The sequence below is a fragment of the Cuculus canorus genome, chromosome 4 (assembly GCF_017976375.1).
Source record: "Cuculus canorus isolate bCucCan1 chromosome 4, bCucCan1.pri, whole genome shotgun sequence".
NCBI lineage: Eukaryota > Metazoa > Chordata > Aves > Cuculiformes > Cuculidae > Cuculus > Cuculus canorus.
Genome location: NC_071404.1, coordinates 5,229,340 through 5,249,947, shown reverse-complemented (window position 1 = coordinate 5,249,947; position 20,608 = coordinate 5,229,340). Strand labels below are relative to the sequence as shown.

At 36.7% G+C, this 20,608-nt stretch overlaps 1 protein-coding gene and 1 long non-coding RNA gene across 3 annotated transcripts in view; one reads left to right on the top strand and one right to left on the bottom strand.

Annotated features, from left to right (window-relative positions):
- CTNNA2 (catenin alpha 2) overlaps positions 1-20,608 on the bottom strand; it is a 520,003-nt gene that overhangs the window by 63,455 nt on the left and 435,940 nt on the right. For both annotated transcript variants that reach the window (XM_054064692.1, XM_054064693.1), the window contains exons 10-11: positions 2,590-2,682; positions 2,152-2,308 (exon numbers count right to left, since the gene is read on the bottom strand). In XM_054064692.1, coding sequence (XP_053920667.1) covers positions 2,152-2,308; positions 2,590-2,682 — 250 coding nt within the window. The remainder of the gene's footprint in view (positions 1-2,151; positions 2,309-2,589; positions 2,683-20,608) is intronic.
- LOC128851989 (uncharacterized) lies at positions 5,808-9,001 on the top strand. The gene is made up of 3 exons (XR_008449577.1): positions 5,808-5,970; positions 7,224-7,289; positions 7,479-9,001. It is a non-coding gene; the product is annotated as an uncharacterized LOC128851989 (long non-coding RNA).

The window sequence follows — 20,608 nt, the reverse complement described above, 5'->3', positions numbered from 1 at the left end:
AAAATTATTTGTTTAAAAACCTCACTATCAACATTTAAAAAAATATTGCTTTGCCAAATTATTTCTTCACTATTTCCTCCTCATCGTCATTAATTTTTTTTTACCACGGCATAGTCAAATTTTACCCAACAAGAATTGCTATAGAGATTTGAACTGAAAGTGCACTTGGAATATAAAGTAACTGATTAAAATTATGGTCAATCTTCTTTTGGTAGACACTGTATTAATAAAACATGCTATCAAATGTGACACTCAATATGAAGAGGAGGAGGTGTCATTTCATGAAGTATGTTTAATCAGACACAAGCCCATTTGGAATGCTTCACTGGTTTAACATCCAAAAATAAAACTACCCTGTATAAGCTCAGGCTTCTAAGCTTACAGCCAGCACCAACAGGATTTCTGGATACATGAGATGTTTTCTCATTTTTAAGAGATAGAGATGTCTATGGACAGTATTAGAAAAAAAACCTGAACTCAATAGAAATACAATTTCTCAGCTGCCTTGGGAAGTTTGTATCTAAGTCAAGACTACATTAGAAGAAAATACTGTCAGGGAAAAACAAAAATGTCATCTGTTCAAATAACTTCTGGTTTTATGGATACAAGTGCTTGGAGTGAACAAAATCCTCAAACAAATAACCAAATGGCCATTTAAGTGTGTTTACCATCTCTTTGGCTTGTGGACTGGGTCTGCAGTTTACAGCTTGATCTGCCCACTCATTGTGTAATAGCAGTAGATCTGTTGAAAAGTGTTTGCCAGCTTCAAATATTGAATAAAAATCCATGTGCCACTGGATTCTGAAGTATCCTTTAAGGTTGAGAGTTCATTTTTATATCCTTGTCATGGCTTGCAATAAACACTCTAGCAGTGCTGTTGAACAGTGGGGTGTAATTACACCAAAATGAATAATTTCCCTGTTACTAATAATAGTGGGATACAACCAAACGAAATAAAGGTGTGGACAAAAAAGAAAATTAAGGATTTTTTTAAAGGATACTTTTTCTCCGAAGATCTTAAACTCTTAAATTTGGGAATTGTCAAAGAAAAGAACATAGAATGAAATACAAACTTAAGGCCAAGCTTTCTCCTGAAGTTTAGCCAGCTCTTCTGTGACATTAGTTTAGAGTAAGCTAACCACACTTGGCACACTCTATGTCCTTATTCACAATTAAATTCACCTCTTTCAAATTGTAATAGGAAAATGAGTTTTCTGCAGCAGACAATTAACCCAAGACATGCAGTACTTGGCAATTATAGTATTCAATTGCACATGGCTATATTATAAAAAATACACTCTGCTACAGGAGTGTACAAATGCTACTCTGCACTTCACAAAGAAGACAGAGAAAAGACTGTGACCCAAAGTGTCAACGTCCTTCTCTTCTCCATTCCTTCTTTACATAAGGACTACTATACATGTCTGGTTTTGTGAAAGAATTTGCTTTACATTGTAATCTTTCCTAGCAGGGTCAGAGAAACACAAAGATTTTCTGGCTTTTATACTACTTTACTACTTCTTTCCATTTGGTTGCATTGCTGCTCCAAAAGCTCTAGGATCCAGAAGTGTCTCCCAGCTCTCTGGAAATGTACACATTGGTCATGTCCAGACAGCATACCTAGATGGGATTCATATGCAGTATCTGCCTATTTCCCTTCTTCCTATCTCTCTTCAGAGCCTGGATACGCACTATGGATGATCAGAAGGCCAAGGACTGTATGGTACATGGGCCCTACTGCTTAGACTCAGCTGATCTGAGCAAAGCCACAAACTAAAGTTCATCTTTCCTTTTCTTCCCTACAACTCCACAAGGACTCTAACACTTGTTTTTTCAAATACTGTCAGCCTGTGACACATCTGTAACACATTTTTAAAAGGTGGCCAAATACCTACCTTGTCCCTGAGTTGAAACAAAACCTCTCTAGAAATAGAAGTACACATAGGATGTTATTTTTCATAGATGAAAAGCCAGCCATTGCTACCAGGTTGCATAATTGCACGGCTTAGTTGCTCCTACTGAGTGTAGAAGATCAGCATTCCAATATGATTAATGGACTATTGATGCTATAATAATTATAACTTTTCTTTGCTCTGACCCATTACTTTAATTTAGCGGTACATTTTTAGAAGAGTTCCTTGATCCCAGTACCTGAAACAGAGAGGAAATCATCCACTGAAGTGATGTCGTCAACAGCTTCGGTGAGAACTCGCACTTGTTTCTCCCATTGATCCTTAAACACATCCATGTTGTCCTGTGCTACTTTGCTCTGGGGTCTGGCAGCCAATGTGAGCGCGGCATTTATAACCTGTTATTCAAAAGTATTTGTTAGAAGGATCAGTGAATCTTTTTCACGAGGGAAAGAACAAATAGATATGGATGGCGTTAAAAATACAGCACTACCACCCATTCGATATTCAGGTCTTGAGATGTGTATATATTTTTCACAGTTTGTGGAAAGCAGGCAGCAATGTAATGACAAAGGCAAGGCTATAATCTTCATCTAGGCTGTTTTCCCTGTCTCAGCTAACTGATGCTTTTTAATGCCAAAAGAGTTCTGAAGTACTGTATAACAGGCATCCCACTTACCTGTGGGCACAGACTATCAATCTGTGTTGCTGCCATACGGACTAACTTCACACCTTCTTCATTATTTGAGATTGAACAGGCGAGATTTGCAACCTGCAATGAAATCAGTAGAATTAGAATCAAGTTTTAGACAAGCAGGCCATTTTATACCTTTCTCTCTTCTTATTGCTTCTTGCCTAGAAGGAAATAATTGTATAAAAGAGGAATGATAACAAAGGAATGATTCTGTGCTGGAGAACAGAAACCCTTGTAGATTATTTCCTTACTAGCAAACTGAATTTGCCATTTTCACTAGATTTTTCTCAAAATACTCCCTCACTGTCAAGTATTTCTCATGCACCTCTATAGCTTGAAAATGTTCTCCTGAGAAGTCATAGAGAGAACACAGATCATCCAGAAAATTATCTATATTTTTCCTTTCCTCATAGTTCCTTTTCCCTTTTATTAGTCATGCCTATTATGAATAATAGCAATCATTAGCTCATCCGTATACTCTGAGCTTTGCAAAATGAAGAATCTTTATGTTCTAACATATGAAACTGTGCTTTTCCACCCACAAACAAAACTCTGACACCTTCAATGATACTGGGAAGTTATAATAGTTCACAAGTACCTTCATTGTTTCAAATCCTAATGCCTTTATGCATGTTAAAAGTGCTTTAGTTCTCAAGTTGACCTTTTTATTTCTATATGATTATCAGAGTAAAATGTCCATTAGCAAAAGAATCATAAGTTGGTCATGTGAACTGTCTCTGCTGAAAGCCTTATTCTGTGATATATACCTAAAAAATCTCATTCAAAAGTGTAGATATTTACATGTGCTTCCTCTGGTACAGCTTTGGGAAGCCTGAAGCTCCCAAGACTGAAAGCCGTTTGGATCAGATGAAGACAGAGAAGACTTAGACAGACACCTAAATTAGATGTAGCAATCAGACCGTGTCTCCAGACATGACAGAGCTTCATTTCTGTGGCTTGGATGCAAGCGGCAAAGGATGTTCTCCCAGCTCATACAGTCCTTGAAAAAAATCCATTCCCGAAAGCTTTCTGCCAAGTTATTGAATCTGCCATGGGTTTTACAAACAGCAATTCATGTCACAGTGCTCATGGTTAAGCTCATCAGTGAATTTTAAATCACAAAGGTACATTCTGGGAAGGGAGAATACAAGATATTTTTTTTTACTCATCCAAAAGTTTGGCTCTTTATTCTAATTTTCATTAAAACAAACATAAAATATTAAGTATGCTTCCTTGATATTATTCACTGTGCCTGAAGGCATAACTATCAGTTGGAAATGATTCATGAATTAGTTCAAATACCCGCATCTTTCCAATTTTCCTCCAGTCTCCCCTTGTGGTATTAATCTGTTCTTGTCTCCAGTGCACATCGCCACGTTAGCCCTTGTCCATCTGTTCTGCATAGAACCTATTTCACTTCACAGTTGTGTAGAACATGGTTTGCATATATCACAGTGCCAAAGCCCAGAGAAGAAAAGAAACTAAGGCTTCAAAGAGTCTTGCAGGCATTTCCTAGTCAAGATTTTATCATAATGTTGTGATTTCTATTTTCATTTCATGGCAAGACAAATGAGTTAGTCTGTTTGTTAACAGCCTTACAGCACTCATGTCAAAAACATTCTCCTAAGCTGACATCTTCCAATTAATTTACCATTTTCTGGAGTCACTTCTTTGCACGCATCAAACAGACCACTTTAATCTTCATAAGAAACAAAAGCTAAGCAGGATAATAATTAGAATGCCATAACACGAGTGGAAATTACAGATCTTCAAAACTAGCAAATGGTATTAAGCTCAGCAAAAGCTATCTTCTGTCTTTTAAATTAGCGGCTTTTCAGATAGCCTTTTCATTTTGTGATTATCATGATAAAAATCTGCCCTAATGCTCCAGGTGCACCATATATCTAACCTTTTCTCAGCCAGCAGTGACATATGTGACTGAAAGAGTCTGGGTGTCATGAAATAGCAATCAAATTATTAACTAGGTCTTTGAGTTCTCATAAAAGAAATCTTTGCAGAAAAAAAATCAGTGAAAATCAAACATTTATTTCTGTCCCTGTTAATTACTCTTTCAATAGCATGTGATGAGATAATATCTGGATATTGTAAAGTGTCCTGGTTTTCCAAGGAAGGATAAGAGACAACCAGAGAAAACTTTTTCTCCTTTCTTGTAAAATAAATTAGAGTTCAGGACGTTGCTTTGAATGTTATTATCAATGTAGGAGGAGTACAAATGTAATCTACAGCTACATTAAGAGAACTTTACAGTTATCCATTTAAAAAAAATATATATACATATCATGTATAATCCTAATAGTTTCCGTAGTATATTTCAACTCTTGCATAAATATAGGGCTGGAGCATCAGAAGCCAGAAAGCAATAATGCCTTCCCAATTCCGCAGGAAGTATGCCAGCCTGTACCAGGGGAAGATCTGATTATGACAAATAAGCATAGAGATAAGCAAATCCTACAAAGGTAGATTCAATCTGGATAAAATTGAATTTAGCACTACAATCCAGAAATACAATAACTGTACCCAAAACTTATTTTTGAAACAGGGCAAAAAGTAGATATTACTTGCTAAAGCCTGGATTTCAGTGTCATAACGTAAGCATGAATATGTGAAACAGTACAAGTTTTAAGTGCACTCAATCACCAGATCTGACACTATTTCATTATTTTGATTGATTTTTTTTATCAAATACCCAACCTAGTTACCATCAATTAATTGGCACAGCAAGGTCCATATTCATACCCTTAATCAATAGAAACTGTGAGGTAATTTAATGAGGTTTAGCCTACCCTAAATTCAAGAAATTCAGGTATTTTTCCTACCTCAACCTATGACCAAAAAAGCTTAGGCCAGTTCCACTCCACTTAGCTGAAACACTTTGGTTAGATGCCCAACTGATCTCTTTGGATAATGGATAAAAAGAGTAAGGCATTGCCAGAGACTGTTTCAGGTCTTTGGTTGACTCTCTCATCCTCTATATGTACGTAGTTTATTTAAACATAGATTACAGCTGGCCCTGAGGACTGTTGAAAAAGGTATTACCGAACCTCTATTAATAACCAGTATTGTTAAGAGTTTTTCATGGTGCATTATTACCTGTCTTGCATGTGCATATTTAATACAACATGTTTCATGCAGAACTCCGACTCTTCAAGGTTGGGAATTCATTTAATAAGCCACTCCTGAGCTGGATGAAGCAGATAGCTTGGAAAGGAAAATAAAAAGGCTGTATCTTATCATAGCTGCCAATTTGCCAAAACTTTGATTTGACAGCCTTTATCTTCATGCTCCAGTACTCTGTCTCCACTGAAGCATTGAAGAGATTTCATGAGAGGCTGAGGAAGTTACCAGGTAATTAATTTTTTTTTCTTCTTTATTTTTTGTGTTGACTAAGTTCCTTGAGCATACTGAATTCACTGTTTGCCTAAACACAACTTAAGTCTGTATTAAGAGCAATGTGAACTGCCTGAAGAGTCTTTATATGAATGAATACATTTTTAAATAGCAGAACCAATGAGCTCTGAACCATCCTCAAAATGCGTGGGGAAATTAATAACACTAAAATTGTTGTGTAGATAAACATCGTCCAGAATTTCAGGTCTGCTAAGCTACTCCTATACCATCAAAACCATTGCTAAACACCTTAAACCTACCCTGCAAGAGCACAGAAAATTAATCAGCATGAAAGTAAACACTTCAGCTCCAGTGATGCTGTATTTTTCTGTAATCACCAAAGCCACTGAACTCATTCTAGAACTGAGAAGGTGAAAAAGTGCATACCAACTCCTTCATATTAATTTCCTCTCACTGGCACCGATAGCCCAAGACACAATTCTGCAGTTTGCCAGGTACCTATCTGTAATCATACAAATATTTCCATTTGTTTAAATTATTTAAAATACATGCAGAATCAGTCCCAATAAAATGTATTTGCGTGTATTTGGTTGCATTTCAGCCTCAAGCAGTTTTTGCTGTGTAGCAGATGGGTGAAGGGAAGGATTTTGTTTCTCAGGCAAGTTGTTATCACTGTTTTTGAAAGGACATACCACGGTCAGGATTTATTCTGAAAATATGCATATATGGCAGCTGGAAGTTTAAGTATGGAATGGATAGGCAATGCCTACACTAGTTTTCTGCTAGCTAGCAATTGAAGCATGGATTAGCATTTTTTTTCATTGCTTTTGCCATGCATACTACCTAGGACAGAAAAATTTCTGCCATGAAATTGCACTCCAAGTTACAAAAGTAATCAAGGATCTTTCATACTAATTTAGTTTATTTTTACACTGATGAAAATCAGGTGCAGTTACCTTCCACTGTGTTTTCAAACTAGACTATTTCCAATTATGACTGGAGCTCTTTGTATTACTAAAGGTAATTATGACAATCAAAATGTATCGCCCTTTAGTTCAAACTTAAATTAAAAGATTTAACATGGCCACTGTGAATTTAATGTAAGTTAAAAGGTTCAAAAAAAGAAATCCATCACTTAGAGAAAACATGGAAAAAAGGGAGCAGTATATGCTATAACAAAGGAGCAGAATATTGCAGCTAATGTATATTTAATTTCTTAACTTTTTCTTTTATTCTCCTTTCCACCACAGACCATTTAGAAGAAATGATATGCAAATAGCTCTAATCAGATTCCCCAACCCTTTAACCATTCAAAGGTAGAGAATGTAATCCATTTATATCTTAGCTTTGTGTAATCTTTGTAAATATCTTTTTCTCTTCACTTCCGTTATATGTGTTTTCTTAATTATGTTATTTATTTATTTATTTTTTTCCTGCAATTAACTGATGGAAATATCAGGAAGAAGAAAATTTACAGCAAGTTATTCTTTTTTTTTTTTTTTCAGGGAAATACAGAATAACTTAAACAGACCTGAGACACCACCAAACTTAACTTTCTACATCACACACTTGAGAAGGTGAAACTTTCTGACCTATTCAACTTGAGCTACACGTGGTTTAAAAGACTTTGATAACATTCACTGTGGACTAAAGCCAAGCAAATAAGCAGTTACTGTGTTTCAGCTGATGAGTGATAACTTGCTGAACTGTGGTATATTGACTACTTGTAGTTATTTATCCATCCACTTAATGATTTATCCAGATATTTTTACAATCTCTGAAGCCTTCGAAATGTTGACAGTTATTAATGCCGGTACTGCTGTAGGCAGCCCAGTGATATTCATGGAGCCACAAATAAGAGAGGTTTTTTTTCTGAAGGAGAGCACAGAGTTGAAGCTAAGTTACCCAAGACCTTAAACTTATTTATCCTCACTCTATTCACTCAAGCATTACATTACAAGCAAAACTCTATTTATCACTAGATGGGATGTTTTTGCACATACATAAATAAGTGCCAAAAAGCAAAATGTCACTGAGAGTACATATTGCAGCAGATTCCTCTTCCTCTTAGTGTAGTGCCAAATTGTACTAATCCCAAAAATACTAGACTGTGGTCTCTTTCTCAATACCTATTCCATACAGCACAGAGGGAACCTCATATTGTATAACATTGACAATATTACCTCATTTATATTAATCAGTCACATAGTCTTATCTAAAGAAGAGGTGTATTTCAAGTTGTTCACTTGTACATACATTCACATGTATTAAAAAATCTAATTGTGTGCACAGCAGTAAAAAAAAGGCATTTCTTTTGTACATTACTAATAATCTAATTTACTGGGTTTGACATTTGCTATGAGTTTTTTTAATAGTAAACCCTGAACATATTTAATATAAATTCCTCAGATAGTCACGATACCTTGCACATATCTAAGCACGTTGGTAACAGTAGGATGTTAGAAAGCTAGAGAGAATTTTAAGCATAACAGTTGAATATTTTATTTCATGTCCTATATGCTGTCCACTGAACCTATGAAAAACTCTTTTCACTTCTCAAAAGGTCAGCAGCATATGCACTCATACTTACTATAGGAATAAGATTTTTCCACTCACTCAAAATCCCTTGAGATTTCCTCCATATCAGATTTAGCTGAAAGACCTATAAAAGGTTTCCGCTTTTGGTAAAGTTCGAACTAACTCTGACTTGAATTAATTCATTTGGTCTCGGACTGAGATTTTTGAAAGAAATTTAGATGTTCGAGGCCTCATGTGCACTGAAAGCTCAATTCAAAATGCCCCAAATCCGAGCTGCGGATGATTTCAGTGAAGTGTTTTTAATGTAGCCTGGATCTCCCCATTTCTAAGACTGTTCTGGTATAGGCCATGATTACTGCCTGTAGGATGGAATAGAAGTGAGATCAAAACTGAAACACCTCGAGAAAACCTTCTAATTGACTATTTTCCTAATTGAAAAATACATACATTGGTTCATATTCAATTATGAAGCTGCCAGTAAAGAATACAAGAAAAGGATACTGCATTATATCTGATCCTTTGCATCTAATATTACACAGTAATAATGATTTTAGATAGGAATAAAAACAAACTTCACCAATTCACCAAATACCGACTCCTCTTTTTTTTTTTCCTTTCTCTTTTTTTTTTACACGGAATTTAACCATACCATTATTTCTTCCTGAAAAAGGTCAGGTTTCTACACCACACCAATGAGCACCAATCATGATAAATATGCCTGATGGCAAGCACAAGAAGCTCCCTACTGTGGCCCAAACCCCTACTAAAGCAAGTGGGGTGCAATGCTAGCGTGTATCTATGATTTTAGACCAACTCCCTAAGATCACTGCAGTTTCTCAGCAGAGTCAGCCCAAGCATTCTCTGTGGAAAACAGGGGAAAGCAAACTGGTCATAGAAGAGGCAGGTGATGGTTCAGAGTTTTTTCCCAGTTTACAACTGAGACAAATAATTCCAGAAACCTCTTAAGTTTCATTTGTGCAATTATTCAAGCAATACTGTTGGGTCCTTAGAGTGGCGCACTGCCCAGAACTTGCATCCTCAGATAAAACAAAGCTCAGAGCTGTTCCAGTTCTCACACATAAAGACCTGATCACACAATTAAAAATCCGGGCATATATCTGTTAGGGGTTCTGTGTTCCACCATGTCTCCAAATAGCTTGGAATTCAAGGACTTTAGAGAAATGGATGCCTAGAGTTGAAATGAATTGGAATATTTTCTGCTTTTGACAGAACACACCCTTAGGAATTACCGATGATCCTCCCTCACTTCCATGAGTGCGTTTCTGAGGCATGCAGCTAGAATCCAAATAGTAGTGGGGACCCCATATGCCTTCCAACTGGCCAGAAGGGAAGATGAGGACAGCAGAAATGGGTTTCTTTCTTGAGGTTCACACCCACAGGACTTGTGAAGTGCAATGGGACACTCAGCTTCAGATGTATGTGTTCTGTCCCTTGAACAATTTGCTCAATATATTGATGTTTTTCTCTGAATTTTCTCTGTATGCTTGTGGATCCATTGCTGAAGAAATAAGCAGCAAACAGCTGTAGTAAACCAAGAAGAATAAGGACAGGACTCAATCTCAAGAACACAGTTAAGACCAGATTTCTGTTTTAATTTTAACTACTTTTGAGCAATATAGCATTGCACTGATAAAATGCTGCAAATTTTTCTCCTCCAAGAAAGCAGTTTATAAAGCTGTAGGAGGTCTGCTTCCTATTTTCCATCTATTCAGGTGGGCCACGAAGCAGATATCCTGTTCAAAACCACATAGATAACACAACTGCTGAGCCTACATTGTATAGCTGGAATTGATTAATTTGATGTACTGATTTTCTGAGTTACAGGCATAAATGAGTTTTACATTGCAATGGTACACATTTATTTTCTTCCTTTCACAGAAAGCAAATGGAAAATGTCCAACCTCAAGAATTCCTGCTGCGTAGGTCAGGGATCAGCGACCCATCTCAGTGCTCTTCTAACTCTGTTAGCAAGAACAGGTTACTATTCTATTTAATTTAACAGTAGGTAGAGGCTTTCTAATACCTTTCTTCCACACTTGGTCTATTCATACTGAAAACCCAGTGAATAAAGAATACAGAACACCAAAAACTTCAGCAACATCTCTGAAATGTCAAACAGCAGAACCTTTAACCAACGATAACTTTTATGCTCCAAATCACGTGAAAAGGCTAAAAGAATGCCTCATTTTGTGATATCAACAAATGAGGAGGGAATTCAGGGTGTTTGTGTAGTAATCCTTCCCGGTCAATTTGCAACCAAGGCCACTGCTATTAAAACTTATAATGAATTATGAACAATGTATAATGAAACACTAAAGGGGCACAAGGGCAGCTGGTGTCCCATGGAAACAAGATTTACAAGACTGAGATGTGTGTGAGTTGATCCCATAAAACAATTTTGACAACATACCCCTGGCAGCGCTATAATTAATAAATATTAATAGCAAGTACTACCATCTATTTAATAACAGTCCACTATTTTGGCAAACTATTCAGTGACCCTATAACAGGAATGCATGCCTGACTAGGCTGTGATAATTAAACGTTAGTTATATTATCAGGAAGCTATATTTTGACAGCTGTTGCAGTAAAAAGGAGGATTGCGGTATGAACTCAAAAAAGTTCATGATAGTAATAGAAGCTTTGAAGATATTAACACAGTGTGATATCAGACACCTAAGGGTATAAACAAATCAGAAATTATCTTTACTGATCCCTAAAGAAATGTAACTCGTGAGTTAGATAAAACCAGTTTTGAGGCTGAAGTTCAGCAGATAAAGAAATAATGGTATAACAATCTATTGTGATTGGTAGCAGGTGTGGGGACATCTTTCAATTCTACATAAGCTCACGACAATAGCAATTAGTTCACATGAAAACCTAAAAATTGGGTATGTAGAACTAGTCACTCTGCTACGCGGTACTGCTATCTACGTAAATACTACTTTATTATCATTAAGGGGAAATGTATTTCTAGTGCTTGTGCTTCATCCATGACCCTGTCTTTGAGGCAAGGTTAAGATTTGTGACCAGTTTGCTGCTCATCCCCTAATTTACATGAAAGCCCAAAGTCAAGATGAGTGCCCCACTGAGGGGGAATTCAGCTTTTTTGCTTTATTTAGACTATCTGACAGTCTGGAAACGCTGGTCAGCATAATCATTTAATCAGCCACAGCTCATGCTGCATTTGTCCAGCCAGCAGAGGAGACACAGCTAGGAAACGTGGAAGCAGGTTTTTAAGATAAAATGAGGAAATTAATGAGGATGAAAGAATACGAGCATAGGTGGAAAACAGAGACGTTGCAAAAGCAGAAATGGGGATCCATCATCATAAGGACTGGAGGAAAATGTGCAGGTATTGCATGAGAAGGAAGATTGACAATATGAAAGAAATCTGAGATTATCACGGTAGAGGGCGTGAAGATGCAAATTTACTTTTTTTTTTTAAGAAATCAAGACTTATTAGTTCCCTTGCTCCCAGACAAAACCCTGTAAAGTACTATGATTGCTTTCATAGGGGTAAGTAAAGATATTTTTATTAAAAGTGACATTTTAGAGGCCTAAAAAGTCACATTCAGAGCAAGATTGATTTTACATGTATCCAATTTTTGTGCAATAATAGTCTATAAGATGTTTTGATAATAATTTATCAATGATTCAACAGTAATGCAAAATGATTTCATCTGCCTAGAACCAGAATATGTAGACAAGGCAACAGAATTAGATGTTCCCTTTTCTATCCCTACTGTCAACCCTGGCACAGAGAGAGCTCGTATTGGCTTGAAACATCATTTAATTTACTCATCTGCTTAGTAGCACTTTTCGCTGCTAATGCATCACCTTTTCCCTTGGAAAAATCATATTTATGATCATGATTCTTACAATATGAGTGCCTGACACAAAAACCCCAGGATATTTCACAGGAAAACAATAAGTAGATATAAGAAATATAAGTTCTCAAGACTAACTAGTCGGTTTATTAATTCTCCCATTTTGTCTATCACCATATACTTTTTGTATGATCAGAAACAGAGAGATAACTGACATACAGTTGTTTAAAAGACAGCATCTGTATTTACACTGGTAAGTTAATCACAGCCAAGACACAGACCTGAGCACTTATACAGACTGATCCACCTTTGTGTACTGTAAACATGATCCCTAGAAGAGATTTAGCCTAAATTAACTCCTGTATGTAACACACATTCTCTCTTATTTCTATTAAAAAGATGTGAGCAAAAGAGACGGCACTGAGAAACATCTCCATCTGTTCTCACAGGTAAGTAAAGGACAATGAGATGAGAAAAACTGCATTTATATTTAGTTCTTTTGCCTTCTCTGAAAGAGGAATACATGGGGAAAAATAATTCACAACAAGAACAAAAACAGCATTCATTATTTGACATGCTGGAATTCATATCCTCAAATCATATTTTCTCTTAATTTAAGACTGGATTATTCTGTTTTTTTTTTTTTTTTTCGATCCTTCGTACTCTGGTTTTCTTCCTTTCAATAAATTTAATCAAAAGTATTGAGATGGGCTAGTGGAGAGACACTGTGCAGTTTTACCTTGGACCCACTGGCCACAGACTTTGAACAAGCAGTTTGCAAAGGAGCCCAAAAGCATACTGATATTGCCATTAAGTCTAATAGCAGAGACAATGGACTTATTATACTGATCTCTGCACACCAAGAGGATCATAGATCAGAGCACAGTGAATTAAAGATCTCTGCAGTCCTACTTAGAATTTTGACGTCAGTTTTCATTTCTTAGATATATGTTTGTTTCCATTTTATGCTTAATGCTAAAAGCCACATGAAGAGCTCTTGATCTAAAAATATCATTATAGAAACTATTTGCGCGTAAGCTACTTTCACGTGACAATTATTTTTTTGAGGGAGCCAAAGCGATAGCCAGAAACAGCACTCTAATACACAAGAAATAATCCTAGTTTGTTCATATGGTTTTGGATATTTAGGAGCTAATGATGATCCTTTGAAAAGGTAATCATATTTCACACATACAGCTGCCTGGCTGCCCAGGGAGGTGGTTGAGTCACCTTCCCTGGAGGTGTTTAAGGGACGGGTGGATGAAGTGCTGAGGGACATGGTTTAGGGAGTGTTAGGAATGGTTGAATTCGATGATCCGGTGGGTCCTTTCCAACCTGGTGATTCTATGATTCTATGAAATGTATTGGAAGTAGGGTAAAATGTGAGACTGAGTCAGAATGTAATAGTTTTTAATCAAATCATACAATTTAGTTTACAACTAAGATGAAGAACAGTTAAATGTCAGTGTCTCAGTGACTATTAAATTCTTAGAAGAGCAACAAAGCTGGTGAGGGGCTGGAGAACAAGTCTTACGAGGAGCGGCTGAGAGAGCTGGGGTTGTTTAGCCTGGAGAAGAGGAGGCTGAGGGGAGACCTTATTACTCTCTACAACTATCTGAAAGGAGGTTGTGGAGAGGAGGGAGCTGGGCTCTTCTCCCAAGTGACGGGGACAGGACAAGAGGGAATGGTCTCAAGCTGTGCCAGGGGAGGTTCAGGTTGGATATCAGAAAAAAATTCTTCACAGAAAGAGTCATTGGGTACTGGAACAGCTGCCCAGGGAGGGGGTCGAGCCACCTTCCCTGGAGGTGTTTAAGGAATGGGTTGATGAAGTGCTTAGGGACATGGTGATTCTATGATTCTTAAAACATCAATGAAAACAAGAACTGTTTTGAGACACAGCTCTAATTAGCTTCCTAGTTTCTCACTGAGGAACGAGTTTGCCTGGTAGCCCACACCAAGGGATCATAGTAAGTGAGAGATTTCACCAATTCTGCGGGAGAACCTTCAGCGGGGACTGACACCTGACCACAAAATACAAATCTCTAAGAAAATAGGATTCATAACGTGTAGTGTTTACAGAACTGCTTGTCTAACAAAATATATTACTTCTCGTTGCAAAATTACAGCAAGAGCTGCACAGCTGAAAAAGCTTTAAGGAGGAAGCAGCAGAGTTACTGTGTTTCTGTGAGGTTAAATGTTGGTTAAGTGAAGACAGGTTTGGAGTAAGGTGTTTTACTGTGCTTTACATGACCTTTGTGCTATGTTGAAACTAACACTTTTAGTATCACTCTGGATAAGTGAAATCCTAGGTCAGGCTGAGGAGTTGCTCCCGTACTTTGGTTTCTTGTTTCTTTAAGAACTTTTCAGGAAATTAGCCAAAGGCAAATGAGTGAATTATGCAGCTACCCTTAATGAAATTACAGGTCAACATTCAGTTTTCCAAGATCTGTCTTTAGATTTAATGATTCCTGACATATCATCCCAGAACTGGGAAAAAAAAAAAATACAGTAAATGGAAGCACACATACAGTGAAATGAAGCACTATTGAGTCCCCTCTTAGGCCCATCCCATGCTGTTTAGAGAGGCAGTAGTTGTACCCATTAATATGTCTAGGTAAGGTGATGGATGCTAACATTACTTTTTAATTTTCTGAACAGATTGCTTATCTGAGGTGCCGGTGGGTAATAACACCTCCCTACGTTCTCCTTTAAAAGTAGGCAAATCAAGTTTCTTTTAACACTGGGAACATTCTGGAAAAGTTTGATTAGTTTTATCAGGAGACTAGATTCCACGGAAACATCCATTTCACTACACCAATATTAATACAATATCACTGCGAGCTATGGAAATTGAAGCCAAAAGGAAACTTGACAGATGACGCTCTGGTCTGAAGGCAAGATCACCTGTAGCTCAACCATTCCTGGCAGATGTTTGTTTCATTTCGTCTCACGAGTTTGCAGTGATACCAATTGTATGGATGTCTATTCTTGAACACGGAACATTTAATTAGGGAAAACGAATCACAATAGTGCCAGGAGGTCAGATTTACTAGACCAAACGCAGTGCGTGTGCACTAAACTGCACTCAGAACCCATTCAAATAAGAGAATAAAAATAAAATAGGCCCATTCAATTAAGAGACTGAATAATAGAGGCAAAAGAAAAACAAAAAAATAAAAACCTGTTTTCTTTCCCCTGCATATTTCTCATTTGCAGAGTCACTCTTAGCTAAAATCTGGATTTGAGCTATTCTACTTTGTTACTGAAGGGAACAAGACAAAAACACCACTGATCTACTGCACAGCAGTAAGGCTATTTGCATGCATTAGGACTATCTTTACATGCTCATAACAAAGCCACAGAACTTTAGCACCTTAAAAACACACAAGCCTAAAAACCCTTAAAATGGAACCTACTGAAAAGTTTCATAATCAGTGTAGGTGACATTTTTAGCTAAAAGAAATTGTGGCATTCCTTCATACTGTCTTTTTTTGCACGTGCATTTCTGTGCTTGAAACTCCACCAACAAAAAGATTATTGGTTAAGTGTAAACAATTCATCTTGTAAATTAAATTTCTACATATTACTCAAGTGTTTACAATATCTTTATGCACTTGGAAGAGCAAAGGAAAAAAATATTACAGCATCTTTGAAGGATTTTTCTTTCTCTGACAAGTTATCTTCAGAACAAGTGATATGCTGGTTCCTCTCATCTGTTTAACGCTTTGTTATCGCTTTCTCTACTCAGATGCTCATAGTATCTTAGACTTCCCAAATAATGCAAATATAATTATAAATTTTTTGATGACTACTTATGTCACGGTATTTAAAATCTACCATAGAAGCAAAGAATGCTTTAGGTTGCAAGGAACTTTAGAGATCACCCAGTTCCAACCTCCTGTCATGGGGAGGGACATCAGCTCAATTCTGTTTATTTGAAAATCAATTCCTGTTCAGAGTGAGAAACACCAACAGAAGCCCTGAACACACTCAAACATGCTAGCAAATTCCAAATATAAATTCTTTAAATAGTGTGAGTGAGAATAAGAGACCGAGGAGGTTCAAGTGCAGCAATAAACAAAAACAGTTAAGCACTTGCACAGTAAATAACTGCAGATCACATTCAACATTTCACTCAATGACATAATTCTAAATTAGAAATATGAAATTCAATAAGTCTAACAGAAAATGACCAAGCCTCTTCATTCAATCCTTCTAATGAGAAAAAGCTGAAGATCCTCACCTGATGTACAGCAGCTTTGTTCCACTTCAGCAAAGCTTCAGTGGTTTACACCTTGGCTCATACAACACACTCTTTGGTCAATAAATTGTAGCTTTGACAAACCAGGGTAGAAATGAATTCCACAATCAATCCACCAACGATACACAAATAGTAGTAAATGTTGCTCTGTTTTCATTTTTCTATATATACAATGGCATTCCAGAAACATTTATGGGACCTCATGTCTCTGTAGTGCCAGTCCATGTATAGAAAGAAGTAAATAAAACAGGATTTTCTAAATGTGGCAATGGATCATGAAAGCTTTTATTTCTTTGGCATAAAAAATGATTGGTTGCCTGAAGAATGTGTAGTAGTCTATAGAAAAAAAGTATATAGCATTGCTACCAGAAATAACGAGTAATGTATTGCAAAAATAAATTGTTTCTATATCCTTTTATTCTTCTAATCCACGTCTTTTTAATGGTTAATTTATTACGAATTCACTGAACAACCATCAGCTTATATTTGAACTACTACAAACTGGAAATTATTCATCTAGCTGCACACTGGGATTTGTTTGGTTATTAGGGGTCAGTGAACATGTAACAGAGTTTTATAAACTGATATTGAACAGGAAGAAACTGCATTAGAATGAAGCCAGAATAACAATAAGCCAAGGAGTCAGGTGAGTATTTCTTACTTCATCTGTTACATACCCATAGTCTTTTCACTGTCAGAAAGATGATGTGGGTTTTTTTTTTATTTTTTATTTTTTTAAATCCTTACTTTCTTTCCATTACATTTTTTTTTTCAACCCCCTTGGCAGCTACCGGGACGACAGCCTCCTGCCAGCTAAAAGGGCAGAGAAGGAGTGGCACAAGAGGTCTGACAGTGTGTGGCTGAACCAGGCATGTAATGGGGTTTTATCCCAGAGACAGGGATTCCCAAATGGCAACACAATGTAATGCAACTTTTCAGTTCTAAAAGCATTTAGTAGTGCTTTTTATTCTCTTTCTTCAAAAATTACAGTTTACTGTCAAACTGTTCATTCTTATCTTTCCATCTATTTAGCATTACATGGTCATCAGCTTCAATAGAATTAATCCTGATTTACATCAGTGTGAATGACAGGAGAAATGAGCTCAGTAGTGTGAGGACAACAGCTGTTGAAAGTGTTTATTTGCATAAACAAAAGGAAACCAATTTCATTTCTGAGTCAATGGAAACATAACCTGCCCTGTTCCCATCTGAGAAACTACCTTTTTTGAGACAATGACAGTCAATAGCCTGCAAGGTATTACCTACTACTTCATTAACATTATGCTCGATGTGTTAAAAAACACATCAAGAAACAATGCAAGTTTATACAGAATTGTGTAGAAGCACAAGAGTGACATTCAAATTAGGTTGTGAATGTGTTGCTGCAAGGCATGCTCACCTGTTTGGTTAAAATTACGACAAATAACATCACACACACAGACACAGCTACTCAGGCAGCTATTCACAATTGTTCGATTACAAAAAAAATCAAGTAAATGTAGTATTCAGTTTATCAGTTGGGGCTAAACTCCCTACATTTTCTTTTCCTAGCTGTCAAAACCCTATATAAGTAATGGTAAATGAGTTTGTGCTGAGCATATTTGAATAGAACATATGTTGAGAAAACAGTGGTGTACTTAAGATCAGCTTTCTTCATTTTAGAAGTTCACAGAAGAATAGCTGATTTTCATGTTGTGCTATTCCCAGTTCAGGCAAGCATTCAATTTGAGAAGAGAGCACAGAGGTGATTTACATTGAATATCTCGATCTCATTTCAAGAGAATGACTTAAAACGCAAACACAGTCAAGTTGAAAGTCTTAATGTTCTACTTCAACTCACATGATTTATGGGAGGGAAAAAAACCCTACAATGTTTCAACAGGCTGTGAAATGCTAGTTTTATCTACATAGGCGAAATGAACCCAAATTCAAGCAACAGACACTCAAACTAACATTTAACACTCCAGCTGACATTCAGCATTGACATTCAAACTAACATTCCAGCTAAGAATAAATCTTCTTTTGAAAAATCCTAAATAAAAAATAGGGCAGATATTCTGCATTCATCTATACTGGTATAATTAGACACTGGACTTAATACATGTACTTACTCTGGATTTACACAGTGTAATTGAGTCCTACTCTTCAGTCTTCAGACAAATGCCAAATATGCCACTGAGAGTGCTCAAGTGACTGTTCTTTCTCCTCGGAAATATTGTTCAAATTGGAATTAAGATGCCCAAACGTGCCAGTGCAAGCCTACAGTATTATCATGAAATATTCCGAAGTATTATGAAGCATTTTTATTCATTTTCAGAATCATTCATTGGCGTTAGTGAGCTGTTCTTCACATTTGAACTGCGCTTTTATATTCCCAAGTGGCCTACAGGGAGGTACTGCCTTTCCTTTTTGTTAATAAATTTCTATTTTTCAATAGCAGTCTCTTCTTTCCATTTCTGTAGATATTCACCTCAATATATGAAAGGTGACCATATAATGGTAGAAGTTGTTAATTCTTACTTGAACTTCTGTGCTCTCACCTCCATGAGATCTTTATGGTTCCTTGGACGTCTAGATCAGACAGCAAGCAGGAATAGTTAGTTCCTGCTATACCGCTATCAGCAAAGCTAATCCCTCACAAAATCAACTTAATGAGAACACACAGTGACAAGCCTATTTTTTTCAAGACAAAAGCTAGTATATCAGATCATAGGCTTCCCACAAAGCTCCCTAAATATGGATAAGAACAAATACATCTCAAGCTCAAAGCACTCCCCGAGAGCCTGGCTTTTATAAGCTGTGTAGCATTTACTTGGTAGAATGGAAGTTATTTATTTATTAAAGGACTACACAAACTCTCCTGTTTTCTAATTCTAAGGGGAAATCTTTCCTTTATACAGTGGTTAAGCCAATTAAAAAAGAATTCCTACCCAACCCAAATAATAACTATTCTATCAAACTTGAGAACAATTTATGAGGATTTGTGGGACTAGAGGTTTCTTCTCTAGATTGATTCACACAAGCTGTTTTCAAATTAACGGAAATAATCAGCTTCCTTAATATTCACTGATAGCACAGCTGCTGCTATCAAGCAGTTTTCTTCTTTAACAAGCTAAAGCTTAAAGTCCACTCTAAAAAAGGTAGATAACGTATAATTAGCAGGTCTAAATTTGGAGAATATTTTAACTTATCAGTGATGTCTCTACTCTGCTTTACGGGGAATTTATCTTTTGTCTGTAAGAAAAAAAAAGTACTGACAAAGATGAACCAGACGCAGTAAGAATCATTGTGTTTTTTTCAGCTGCATTACTGTTTTCCAAGTTAATTCAGGATGTCAGGTGGTTATGAAGGGCTATGCAAGTATGGGAGGGGGGAGCAAGGAGGACTTAGCTTCTGTATATCATGTTATGAATAGTAAAGTCAACTGCTTTTGTGTGCACCAAAGATATTAATTTTTCTCCAACTTTATGAGTTTATTTAACAAAATCTAGAAAGCTATTCTCACTCGCTTTCTCAATTCTCAGCTAGGCTACTTTTGCTTTCTGTAGCCAAAGGAACACTTAGGTTTTTTCATTCAACATTAGTGGTGAAAACTACCTTCAAGATCTCAGAGCAATTTGTAGGAAACTAACTTTACATAATCTCAAGCTGGTTTTGCTCTCATAGGACAGATGAGTGAAGGGAGACAAAAATCCTCTCACTACCACAGTCTCACAACTGATAACACTTTCCAGGAGGTGAGAATTTTTATCCTTTCCCATTTCGCCACCCCAGCAGCAGTGGTGTCTCCTTGATTTTGAAATATGTTGGGAAGAAGGGTTAATATAGTCCCATATTTGTACAACAACTTCATTTTTAGACATCTGGAGCTGCTTCCATTCTTTGCCTGCAGGTGCACAAATCCACAACTTTAATGTCTGTAGACAATGCCCAAACCATCAGGCTAAATGGCCCTTAGACTTGCTGCCTTTGTACCAAAGCTTTA